General features: G+C 44.3%; 1 protein-coding gene across 1 annotated transcript in view; it reads right to left on the minus strand.

The window, feature by feature from the left end:
• LOC128941423 (CBP80/20-dependent translation initiation factor-like) overlaps nt 1–12,628 on the minus strand; it is a 487,587-nt gene that overhangs the window by 119,056 nt on the left and 355,903 nt on the right. Inside the window, exon 15 of the mRNA XM_054283182.1 lies at nt 12,288–12,617. Within this exon, the coding sequence (XP_054139157.1) occupies nt 12,288–12,617 (330 nt within the window). The remainder of the gene's footprint in view (nt 1–12,287; nt 12,618–12,628) is intronic.

Raw genomic sequence — 12,628 nt, forward strand, 5'->3', positions numbered from 1 at the left:
CCTGGGAACAAAGAAAACAAGATGGCCTAGAAGTCCCTCCTCCCAAGATGGCTGTCACCACAGAGACCACATGAAGCACAAGATAAAGACAATATGGCAGAGAAGTCCCTTTTGGCTCAACCTTCCCCCTGGACAAAAAAACCCTGTGCAGGTAGGAGCTTAAGAAGCAGTTCTGGTGGCAGATGAGGGGTGCTGACATTGTCTGGGGCAGCTCTGGACCTCTGGGGTTAGTTTCCCTGCTCCTTCTCTATGACTGCAGCAGTGTGTGGGTGTGTAAGGTCAGTCCTGCCACATGCTGCCTCCTCCTGACACCTGCTGGACTCAGTCTCTGTACTGCTTTCTCAGGACACTGCTCCAATTGGGCAGTGAGCAGGGGTGGGAGGGAAGAAAATGGACTATTGAATTTTCATAGAGTACCTCCAGCACAGCTAATTCTCTCGGGTGCTGGATACCTGTCTGCATGGTGTTCCACTTGCCTGGATACACTGGTAGCTCATCCTTGAAAGGATACCTTTCCCTCATGCTTGACAGGAATCACCTTCAGAGGCTGAGAGCTTCTGTCCTCTTCCCAATGCTCACATACCAGGACAGGGATCCCAGCTGCTTGGCTTCACTTCCCTCTAATTTCCAATTGTGGGTCTACTTCCTCTTCACCTCTCACTAAGAAAATGGATTTGGTCTTGGATTTCTTCTTCTGTATGGAGGCAACTGCTACTGACACAAGTTGTTCCTCTGGTTCAGCTGCAGTTTGAGTGGCCACTGTGCCAGTTGGTCTGCTTTCCTCCTTTTCCTCCCCCTGAGGGTGCAGTTTAATGTCAAACCTTGTCCAGTAAAGAGTAGCCTGGGTTAAACACATTGTAAGAACTTTGCAACTCTCTGGAACTGCCACAGCATTTTCTTTGCAAATATTCTGTCATTTTATCAGTCCTGTAGTTGTTCAGGTGTGAACTTCCAAACCATTGGAGCAGAGAATTTCTCCAAAAGCTGGTCCATTTTCTCCCATATTCCATGCCAGTCGTAACTGTTCACCCTTGCTGCAGATCTCTGAATGACCTTCCTAAAAATCTTTTTTATAACTTTAAACATGGTGTTGACTATACTGAGGAGACCTGATAGACTTAGCAACAAGTACATGCTTTCCTTAACATCCAAAGGGAACTCAAAATTCTCAAAAGCTGTTGTAACAGGCCTGAAGGAGGAAAAAAGGGTGAAAGCTGGGGAAAATCACCCTGCCTTGTTCTCCCTACAGACTGGGTACAATTATTAATGAATTTCCCAGAGGTAGTGTGGGAGAGGGCAGAAGAGCAACAATGAATACACATCCCAAATAACACTCATTGCCCTTTGTGATGGTGTTCACAGGTGTTCTTAGATGAGGGAAGAGACGAGAATGTTGACTCTATGTTTCAAAAGGCTTGATTTATTATTTTATGATATATATTACATTAAAACTATACTAAAAGAATAGAAGAAAAAGTTTCATCTCAGAAGGCTAGCTAAGCTAAGAATAGAAAGGAATGAATAACAAAGGTTTGTGTCTCGGACAGAGAGTCCAAGCCAGCTGACTGTGATTGGTCATTAATTCCAAACATCTACATGAGACCAATCACAGATCCACCTGGTTGCATTCCACAGCAGCAGACAATCATTGTTTACATCTTGTTTCTGAGGCCTCTCAGCTTCTCAGGAGGAAAAAATCCCAAGGAAAGGATTTTTTATAAAAGTTGTCTGTGACAGCCCTTGATGTTATAATGTCATCAGCTGATATCACACAGTACAGCAACAAAGCAATCCCAATCCCTCTCCCTGCTCTGAAAAAGATCATCATGAGGAGCCAAATGTTGCATATACAGTATATACAGTGTTAGGTAACACAACCATGTGAACAGACTGAGCAACCTTGTGACCATTGGCTCTGTACCTAATACAACAAATGCTTAGATCAAATTTGGTTCCAACCCACTCTGGGCAAATCTGTTGTCACCTCAACCCTTTGAGCCCCATATTGGGCACCAAATAAGGCTGTCATGGTTTAGGAATGATGTGGAAGGGGCTAGCAGCGGGCCTGTTAGCTAAAGGAGCGAGAAGTAAGAAGAAGAAGAAGCTGATAAGGAGCTTTCTCCAAGACCGTAACCAAGGAGATCGAGAGAAGGAAGGCGTTTTTAGAAAGTTAGGTGGAGTCAGAGTAACTTTTCACCAATGGCATGGTATTGAATTATTGTGGCCAATAGCTAAGGTAGAGGAAGGGTAAACAACTGGAAAGTGTATAAAAGATCAGCCATTTTCATTAATAAACTGTTGCCAAGTGTTACCAACTGAGACTGCTTGTGGTCTCTGCTTTATGTCGTGACCGCCTCGACTGCGACATTTTGGTGACCGCCGACGTGATAAGAACATAGTCGGTGGGGGTCCATACGGGGTCCTAGCAATTGGCAACCGTGACCCACTGGGACGTAGTGGGGGAGGCGGCGTTGGTGCAGCTGAGAGTGGCAGGTGGAAGCCACAGGGAGGTCCGGACCTGATTCCCTCCAATCAAGACACCTGGAAGTAGGTGAGCCACCAACTAGTAATAATGGGACAAAATTTATCTAAAGAGGAAGAAAGTGTTCTGTCTACATAGAAAGTTTCGTTAAGAAATAAGGGAATTAATACGTCAGACTATGAGCTTCGTAATATATTGCTGTGGGCTAAATCACAGGATTTTGACACTGATCCCGACACAGCATTTAGTGTTAAGGCATGGAAGAAAGTCGGGGACAGACTTTGGCAAGTTATTCGAGCAGGAGATAAAACAGCTGTTGATTTAGCAGTAACCTGGAACTCGCTCTTTGAGGCTTTAAAGGAATGGAGAATAGAGAGAGAAACGGAGCAAGATGCGGACGAAGAGTCGGGGCTGATAACAGAACCTGATGGGGGGGCTGAGGCAGAGGGGGCCTCTGAGGTAGAAGGGGGCTGTGATGGGGAACTTGGTGAAGAAAGTTCGGATGCCATGGGAGTTACCTGGCACGCTGCCAGAGCTTCTGGGAAAGCTGCCAAAGCTTCCGGGAAGGCTGCCAGAGCTTCTGGGCTGGGTGCCAAGGCTTCTGGGAAAGCTGTCAAAGCTTCTGGGAAAGCTGCCAAGGCTTCTGGGAAAGCTGCCAAAACTTCTGGGCAACCTGCCCTAGCCTCTTCTTATCAGACTCCTAAGCCTCCTTATCTCACACCTGCACAGCAGCTCGCGATGGTGCCTGTATATACTACACCGCTACGCCAGTTAGCTGAAATGTCTTTAGCAGAGAGAAAAGCCCAGCCATCTGCCCCCCCGCTTCCCTCCTCTCTGGTCCAGCCATCTGCCCCCCTGCTTCCCTCCTCTCTGGTCCAGCCGTCTGCCCCCCTGCTCCCCTCTGAGATGCTTGAACAACCTGCAAGGCTGTATCCTCCTTTACCTGACAGTGACAGCAACAGCGAATCAAGTGATGAGTCGCCCGCAGTAACACCTGTGTTGGGGAAAGGAGCTCTGGTCTCTTCATCTCTTAAGAGCTCTAGCCTTACTGCCCCATGGACTTTGCCTCCATGCCAAGTCACTGTGCTTCCTCGACACCCTCAGGAGTTTTGGGAATTTGTTAGGAGGAAAGCAGTTGAAGAAAAGAACTGGGACATCATAGAAAGGTTGGGTGCTCCAAGAGTACCTCAGGAGAACAGTGCCATTGCAAATGTTGCTTGTGATAACCCTATGGCTTTTCCAGTTTTCAAAGCAGCTCCTGGAACAGGACAGAACGACAGTCATCATGTCTTCGCCTGGAGGGTTGTGCAAGACCTCCAATCGAAAGTAGCTCAATATGGTATTAATTCCTCAGAGGTAATGCAATTAATACGTGTGATTAATGCAGATTTGCTTGCACCTTATGACATCACTCATCTTGCTACAATTCTATTCCAGCCAGTACAATATGGTGTATTTCAAGAAACTTGGAGGCGAGTGGCTGAGCGCACAGCTTTAACAAATATGCAGTTGCCTCAACACGACCCTCGTCATGCTGTGGGTGTTGATGCCCTAATGGGCTCTGGGCCTTTTGCTAATCCAGATTTACAGACAAGGTGGGATCCTTTGATTTTGGCACAAGCTCAGCAAATTGGCATGAGTGCCTTAACTAAAACAATGGAAATGGCAGTTCCAAAACAGAAATATGTCACTATACAACAAGGGACGAGAGAACCATTTTTGCAGTTTGCAGAAAAACTTGCTGCGGCTATTGAGAAACAAGTAGATGATGAAACTTTGCGAGACAAATTGTGTGTACAATTGGCTAAAGAAAATGCAAACCCAGACTGCAGAAAGATTATTGATACTTTGCCTGGGGAGCCCACCTTGTCTGAAATGGTTACTGCTTGCTCGAAAGTTGGTTCAGTTGAGCATAAAATGGCAGCTCTTGCTGCAGTGTTAAGACCTTCAGCGAAGTGTTATAATTGTGGACAACAAGGGCCCGTAAAGTCACAGTGTACTGTCCAGAAAACAACATTTAGGCCAAGTGCAAGCAGCGATGTTGTATGCAACCGTTGTGCTAAATCTGGGCACTATGCTAAGCAATGCAGAAGTAAATATCATGCAAATGGTCAGCTATTGCCGGGAAACCCAAAGAGGAGCGCGAGGGGGCGCGTGGGGAAACAAATACCCCAACAACCACAACAGCAAATGCGGGCCTTCCCAGCCCTGCAAAGCTACCCATTTGCGAACAATTCTCAGGGGCAGCAAGCGGGTCCGCAGGGATTGATATACCAGCCGCTGACACAGTAACCATTTTAACAAAAGAAATATGTAAAGTCCCTCTTGATGCCTATCGTCCGATAGGACGGGGATTGAGTGCGTTTTTGATAGGGAGATCAAGTACTACACTTAGAGGTATTCATGTGCATCTAGGGCTTATTGATGCTGAATATTTAGGGCAGATTCATGCTATGGTATCCATTGATGACCCTCCTGTCACTATTCAGAAAGGAATTTGCATTGCTCAAATTGTACCTTTTGTGAGTTCTGTTCCAAATACAATGGACCGAAGTCGCGGCGCAGGAAGCTTTGGATCGACAGGAGTACCTCAAGTGTTCTGGACTGAGAAAGTAACAGAGAGCCATCCAGAAAAGACATGCACTCTCACCGCCAGTGGATGTCATCCAGGAACTATATCAGTAACAGGTTTGATTGACACTGGAGCAGATGTCACAACACTCTCATGACTTTGCTGGCCTCGATTGTGGCCTCTCACTCGTGCAAGTTTTGGACTCCTGGGGTTGGGTGATGCTACAACAGGTGGCCTGTCAGCCATTGTAATTAATGTGAAACATCCTGATGGCCAACAAGCTAACATCAGACCCTATGTTGCCGATGCTCCTCAAAGTTTGTGGGGACGAGATTGTTTATCTCAATGGGGTGTCAAAATTACTACGGATTTTTAATGGGGGCCACTGTGTTGCAGGGCAATGAACGTCCAGTTGTACCCCTGACATGGTTGACAGATAAGCCTGTCCGGGCTCGCCAGTGGCCCCTGACTACTGAAAAGCTTACTGCCCTGAAAGAATTAGTTACAGAACAATTGCAAGCAGGACACATTGAGGAATCATTCAGTCCCTGGAACACCCCTGTTTTTGTAATAAAAAAGAAATCGGGAAAATGGAGACTTTTACATGATTTATGGCAGATAAATGCTGTAATGGCAACAATGGGAGCTTTGCAACCAGGCCTTCCTACACCCACGATGATTCCACAAGAATGGCAAATAGTTGTCATTAATCTAAAAGATTTTTTCTTCACTATTCCATTGGCTGAGCAGGACAAAGAAAAATTGGCTTTTACTGTGCCTTCTATAAATCATGCTGAACCTGATAAAAGATATCAATGGAAGGTCCTCCCACAAGGCATGAAAAATTCGCCAACTATTTGTCAATGGTTTGTGGCACAGGCCTTGTCAAAAGTCCGGGAGCAATTTAAAAACTGCTACTGCTATCATTACATGGATGATATCTTGTTGGCATCTGACAACAAACAACAGTTGTCAGCTCCTTAACAATGTGCTGTGACAAATTTGAAAGGCTTTGGTTTGATCATTGCTCCAGAGAAAGTGCAGGAACACATGCCTTGGAAATACCTAGGTATGTTGGTGACCAACACTCAAGTTATGCCTCAACCTGTAAAGTTAGACATTGATGTTAAAACTGCTACTGATGTACAGAAATTGGTTGGTTTAATAGGTTGGATTCGATCATATTTAGGCATAACTAATCATCAGATGCAACCATTGTTTGATTTGCTTTCAGGCATCACTTCCTCCACTGATGAGAGGCAATTGACCTCAGCGGCAAAAAAGACCCTAGAAGAAGTTGAATTAGCCCTAGCACACAAATTTGTTAACAGGATAGATCCCTCTGTTGGTGTTCAATTGTTTATTCTGAAAGACCATGAAATACCATGTGGAATACTGTGTCAATGGAATGATAATTGGGAAGATCAATTGCATATTCTGGAATGGATATTTTTATCTTTCAGATCTCGGAAAACAGCTCCAGGACTTTATGAGCTTTTTGCAGATATTATCATCAAGGGTCGCAGGCGTTGTCATGAGATTTTGGGGCAGGACCCTGTGACCATTGTGATACCTGTGCAACAGTGGTATTTTGAATGGTGCTTTCAAAATAATCATGAATTGCAATCTGCCTTATCTTGTTTTACAGGCCAAATCTTGTATCACTTGCCTTCTCATCCTGTTCTAACACTGACTAAAGAGATTCCTTTTGAAGGCAAGCAAATTTGTTCTCCTGTTCCAGTGGAAGGTATAACGGTTTTTACAGATGGGTCCGGGAAAACCGGAAAAGCAGCTGTGGCTTGGAGAAAGGATGATCACTGGGAATATCAGACAGTGATTCAGCAGGGATCTCCTCAACTGGTTGAACTTTCTGCTGTTCTTTTGGCTTTTACTTTGTTTCCTGGTTCTGTAAACATAGTTACTGATTCAGTTTATGTTGCCAATTTGGTTAAGCATTTAGATCAAGCAGTGTTGTATAATATTCAAGAGAAACCATTGTTTACCATATTAGTGAAGTTGTGGACAGTTATTGGTGCTCGAAAACATTCTTACTTTATCATGCACATTCGCAGCCATACATCATTACCAGGATTTTTTGCTGAAGGCAATGCCTATGTAGACTTTAGTAGCTGCTGCTGCAATCAAAACTGTACCCAATGTGTTGCAGAAGGCAATTTTATCCCATCAATTTTTTCATCAGAGTGCTCAAGCTTTACAGCAGCAATTCAAATTGTCTACTGCCGAAGCAAAATCTATTCTTTCCTCTTGTCCCGACTGTCATATGACTCATGTCACTCGGTATTATGGTACCAACCCTAGAGGTCTTTCTGCGTTAGAAGAATGGCAAACTGATGTTACAAAAATGCCAGAATTTGGTCGCTTTAAGTATGTTCATGTTACAGTTGATACTTTTTCTCACGCAATGGTTGCTTCAGCATTCACAGGAGAGAAAACTCAAGATGCTATTCGTCATTTTTATGATGCCTTTTCTATTCTAGGTGTTCCGTGTCATGTAAAAACGGATAACGGCCCAGCATATGCTTCGCAGAAAATGCAAGCATTCTTTCGTGCTTGGGGCATTGAGCATTCAACAGGTATTCCACATGTCCCCATGGGCCAAGCAATTATTGAAAGAGCTCACGGACTTCTTAAACGTCAGATTCAAAAACAAAAAGGGGGAATGCAACAGGAGTCACCTCAAGTGAGATTAGATAAAGCTGTTTATGTGTTAAACTTCTTGCATCCCCTACCTGACTCACAGTTATCTCCAATCTTTTGCCATTTTTCTTCTTTGAATTCTAAGCAACCAAATTTCCATAGAAATGTCAAGGTATGGGTCAAGGACTTGATTACTGGTATATGGTCTGGTCCAGTGGAACTGATAACCTGGGGAAGGGGTTATGCTTGTGTTTTGACAGATAATGGTCCTCGATGGGTTCCTGCTCGCTGTGTCAAACCTTACCTAGAGCGTGCGGGAAAGGACAGGATTGATGGCTCCGCAGCTGAAGCAGAACGTGCGGATGACGCTGGCTAAGACCATATATCAGTACTTAAAGATGGATGAAGGACAGGAATGATTGTATTAAGAATGGGAATTTTGTTGATGGTTGTGATTGTGATTTTGTGTCTCCCCTCTCTGCTTGGATTTTTGCAAAGGGCCCTGCAAAAATCCATAGCAGCTGTATTTACAGGTCAAAAACAAAAAAGGGGGAATTGTGGAAGGGGCTAGCAGCGGGCCTGTTAGCTAAAGGAGCGAGAAGTAAGAAGAAGAAGCTGATAAGGAGCTTTCTCCAAGGCCGTAACCAAGGAGATCGAGAGAAGGAAGGCGTTTTTAGAAAGTTAGGTGGAGTCAGAGTAACTTTTCACCAATGGCATGGTATTGAATTATTGTGGCCAATAGCTAAGGTAGAGGAAGGGTAAACAACTGGAAAGCGTATAAAAGATCAGCCATTTTCATTAATAAACTGTTGCCAAGTGTTACCAACTGAGACTGCTTGTGGTCTCTGCTTTATGTCGTGACCGCCTCGACTGCGACAGAATGATATTCCCCGATTTAGTGTTCTCACTGAAACACTCCAAACCAGTGCCACTCACTCCCTCCCTCCTCTCTCTCTCCATGTGGCAAGCTGGAGAGGAGAATTGGAGGCACAAAAGGTAAAGACCATGAGTTAAGAACAATATATTACAAACAGCAATGAAGTAAGAACTGAACTATAACAACAACAATATTAGTAACAGAGTGCATAAGATAGGCGAATGATTCACACACAAGTGCTCACCATGTTGAACCCAGCGCTACCCTGACCATTCACTCTGACACCAGCCCAACTGGAAGGGACCCATCTCCCTCCACTTCCTGTGTATGGCATGAGGTGGTATAGAATAACCTCAGGGCCCTGGCCATGCTCCTCCTGGCTACTGCAAAAATTAACCCTGTCCTGGCTGGAACCAGGACAGGACATCATGCTGTCATAATATCGTGATCCGCTGCATGTTCCTGATAAGCACTTTGAGACTCTGTATATGGGAATACAGCTAGAAAGCAGGACGGAGAGTACTGCTCAGCTTACCAACACAGATGTGCTAACTCTGTTAGGCCACAAGCCTTGGCAAGCAGAACCCTGAAGAAGACAATGGCATGCTTGGGTGTGCTTGGTATGTTTTATGACAAACCATGCAAGACCGTACATGCCTATGTGAGTCTGTACAAAGCTATGATTAAGCAATGTTACTAAGAAATGTAAATGTTGTGATTGCTGCTATTTTTAGCTATAGCTGAAAAGGTATATATACTGAGCTTGTGGAATCAATAAATTGGCTTCATGCATGCAAACCATGGAGTCCACATCTCTTCAATTGCCAACATCTGTAGATATGAGGTGTATTATTTATCCTACATTCATGCTATGAATAGCTGAATTTGAAGGCATTATTTATTGCACACGATGCTTCAGTATAAGTCAGTCTATTGGGTCTGGTGGTAGGGGTGGAAATGTTGGGGCAAGAGAAGAAACTAAGTTTGAAGAGTCCTTCATAACCCACTGTCCTCAATTTTTGTATAACACCCTGCTGCTCCTTGACCATTGCTGCTGGACTTTATTTTGGATTTCTTATAATCACTCGGACAAATGGGAGAAGACACAAGAGTTACTTGGCATAGGAAGAAAGAGATGCATGGAGGGTTTAGAGCTCCCTCCAGACCCTTGCTGTTAAATCTGAGACTAATGCAGACCACAGTTTTTCTCCTCCTGCTGTATAATTGCTTTGGAAATAAATCAATTGGGGAAAAAAAATCCAGGCTGGGTACAGGCAATGGGCAGATATGTGTGCTGCCCAAAGGCTTTGCAGGGGATAGAAGAAAAGGAGCAAGCACAGGGAGAGATGCTGAGTTTGATATGCACCCAGAGCAGCAAGAGAAGCAAAACCAACCAGTGACGTTCTAGAATTATCTTTGGTTATGATAAATATTAATTTTCATTACTTTTTTTTGCTTATTTCCTGCTTTGTTGCCCAAAAGCCAACTTAAGGTACAGGCAGCAAGGCACAGAATCCAAGGGATATCACAGACATGAAACAAGAGCTTAATATGCCCCACAGATGGCATGGGTGTGTGAGGGAATAGTCACATGGAAACACATATTAAGGTAAGGACAGAAATTCATGGTTTCAACTCTATAGGTCCTGTCTTCAGAGGCAGAAAGATGGAGGCCCGTGTGACACCCGCTCCAGAAAGCAAACTGTGGGACTATAGTAAAGCATGCTTCTCCCAGCAGATTGTGGGCAGCTGAAGACAGCTCTGTTTCCCCATCATCCACCATTGTCATAGAATCACCTAGGCTGGCAAAGACCTCCAAGATAATCAAGTTCAACTGTTAAACTCATGGACCAGTTATCAGAGGCACTATTTTTTCTCCCCCTCCAATTTTATTGTCAGTGATGGTTTTGGAGTAAGCAGTCAACCAATGCTGCATACGTTGATAAACAAGTGTCCTGGGGTGATTTTATGATGCTTGTATCCTCATTCATCTGTTTAGCCCAGAAATAAGTTTTGCACCTTTAAGACTCATTCTGAGAGCAAAGAGGGGGAAAGAAGAAGCGCACAGTTTCTTTTCAGAAACTGCACTCACTCGTCCACATTCCTGCTCCTGGATTGTGTTGTCTGCAGCACAGACAGATGGCAGGACAGAACTCTCCTTTGCTTTCAGTTAGTTTTTAACTAGCTAAGGCAGAGATGTTCCCTGGAGTGTGGTTTTTCTTTTTCTTGGAAGTGTTTAAACTGGCTCTGGACTGAACAGCCAGAAGAGCACCAGCAGGTCGCACCTGTGGCCCACCAGGCCAGGCCTAGGCGACGGCATTTCCAGCACTGGAGGGACCGATAACAGACTGAGTGAGCCCACGGAGGGGACTTTCTGAGTTTGTCATCTCTTTTGGAATGGCAAGAGGTTTTATTGTCTAATATTGTTCTTTTTTTTCTGCTGGTGAATGCTTTGCCTGTGAAATAAACAGGTTTTTTTCCACTTTTCTCCAAGGAAATCTTTTCCCAAACCAGTTGGGGGAGGGGTCGCTTAAATCTGTTTTCTAGAGGAACCCCCTTTAGAGGTTTTCTCCCAAATTTACCCTAAACCAAGACAAAAAGTTACCCAGAATAATTAGCAAATACACAAATTATTTCAGTCTATGTTGCAATCAGAAACCAGGACTGAATCCCTCAGCCAGAAATAACCTACTCAGGGAACATGACTTAACTTGGTATCTCTGGTGCTGAAATAGACCCTCCACTGTAAGATCCTCTGAATTCTCTTCATGACATGGGGATGCTGCCACAAGCAACCCACTCCTTTCACAGATAGTGAAATGGAGGCTTTGGGGAGTTTGTTTAAATTAGCAATATGAATTAAGCATTTAAAATTTAGTTTGTAGAATTATGTGTGGAATTTTTACCTTTTATTTAAGAAACCTCTGCCATGGTAAAAAGGGCATAGGAAAATGCAAATTTCTGAAGCTTCTTGCAATAAGGGACAATACCTAGAGAAGACCAGGGAATGCAGAAACCCAGATAAAGGAGCTCCTCTGTCTCCAAGCTGATCAAAACCGACAGACGTACTCAGATAAGCACCAAGGGACCACAGCGCACGTGCAAAGGAGAAAAGTTCAAAAGTTCAATCATGATGAAGACCACAACCTTCGGCCTCAGAGACCACCAAATACTCCTGTGCGACCACCGCAGCAAACAACGCATGCTCAGAAGGGTGTGGATCTAATTACCATGTGAGGAGAGGACAGGTAAGGCCAGGGGTTGAATATGCATGAAGAGATTGTGTAATGTAATGCATATGGAACATCTTTGTGAATAACGATGTGGGGGGCACAAGCTTTCATGAGAGCTATCTCACTTGTGCCAGGCGCGACCATACATACCCACTTCATAACATCAGGTTTTGGAGTCTATTTATTCCGCATATCACTTCAATAGGCCCTGGAGTGAGATACTGTAATTACACTTACAGCTCATGAAATGGGAATGAAGAGCAACTTGACAATGCCCTCGGTGCCATGTTATCTATGGCAACCATTAAAGATGTGCACAGACAAAATTGCAGGTACACTTCTGTTCTCATCTCATCAACTGAGTTCAAAAGGAATTTGATAGCAGCTCAGCTCCTGTTCTAATGCATGCTAGGACCAGGCAGGGTGATGCTGCAGGTATCTAACCAACAAATTTTATCTCATTACCTGCAACATGTTGAGAAGTAGACTCCGGAATTTGGTTCCTTCCACCATGAAGAGGGCCATTTTGTCACAGAGCTTAGCTGCAGTGGAAGCAAAGCTGCAGTCCATCACTGCTTTCTGGTAGATGGTCTTGACTATCTCCCCCAGCATTTCCTCAGAGCTGGTAGAGTTCTGGGCCTCTTCCATGAATGTGGTGAGCTTGGAGTCAACGTCACTGCTGTTGTTCCTCATGCTATTGAGAATTTCAATTAATTTGTTCATTTTATTCTTTTCAGGATTGGTGGTTTCCACTGTGACTTCATCCTGGTCCATGAAAAGGGAAAGACAAGGCGTCTGTTACACAA

The sequence above is a fragment of the Melozone crissalis genome, unplaced genomic scaffold (assembly GCF_028551555.1).
Source record: "Melozone crissalis strain CALT ecotype California unplaced genomic scaffold, PUWL_Pcris_2 ptg000035l_1, whole genome shotgun sequence".
Taxonomy (NCBI): domain Eukaryota; kingdom Metazoa; phylum Chordata; class Aves; order Passeriformes; family Passerellidae; genus Melozone; species Melozone crissalis.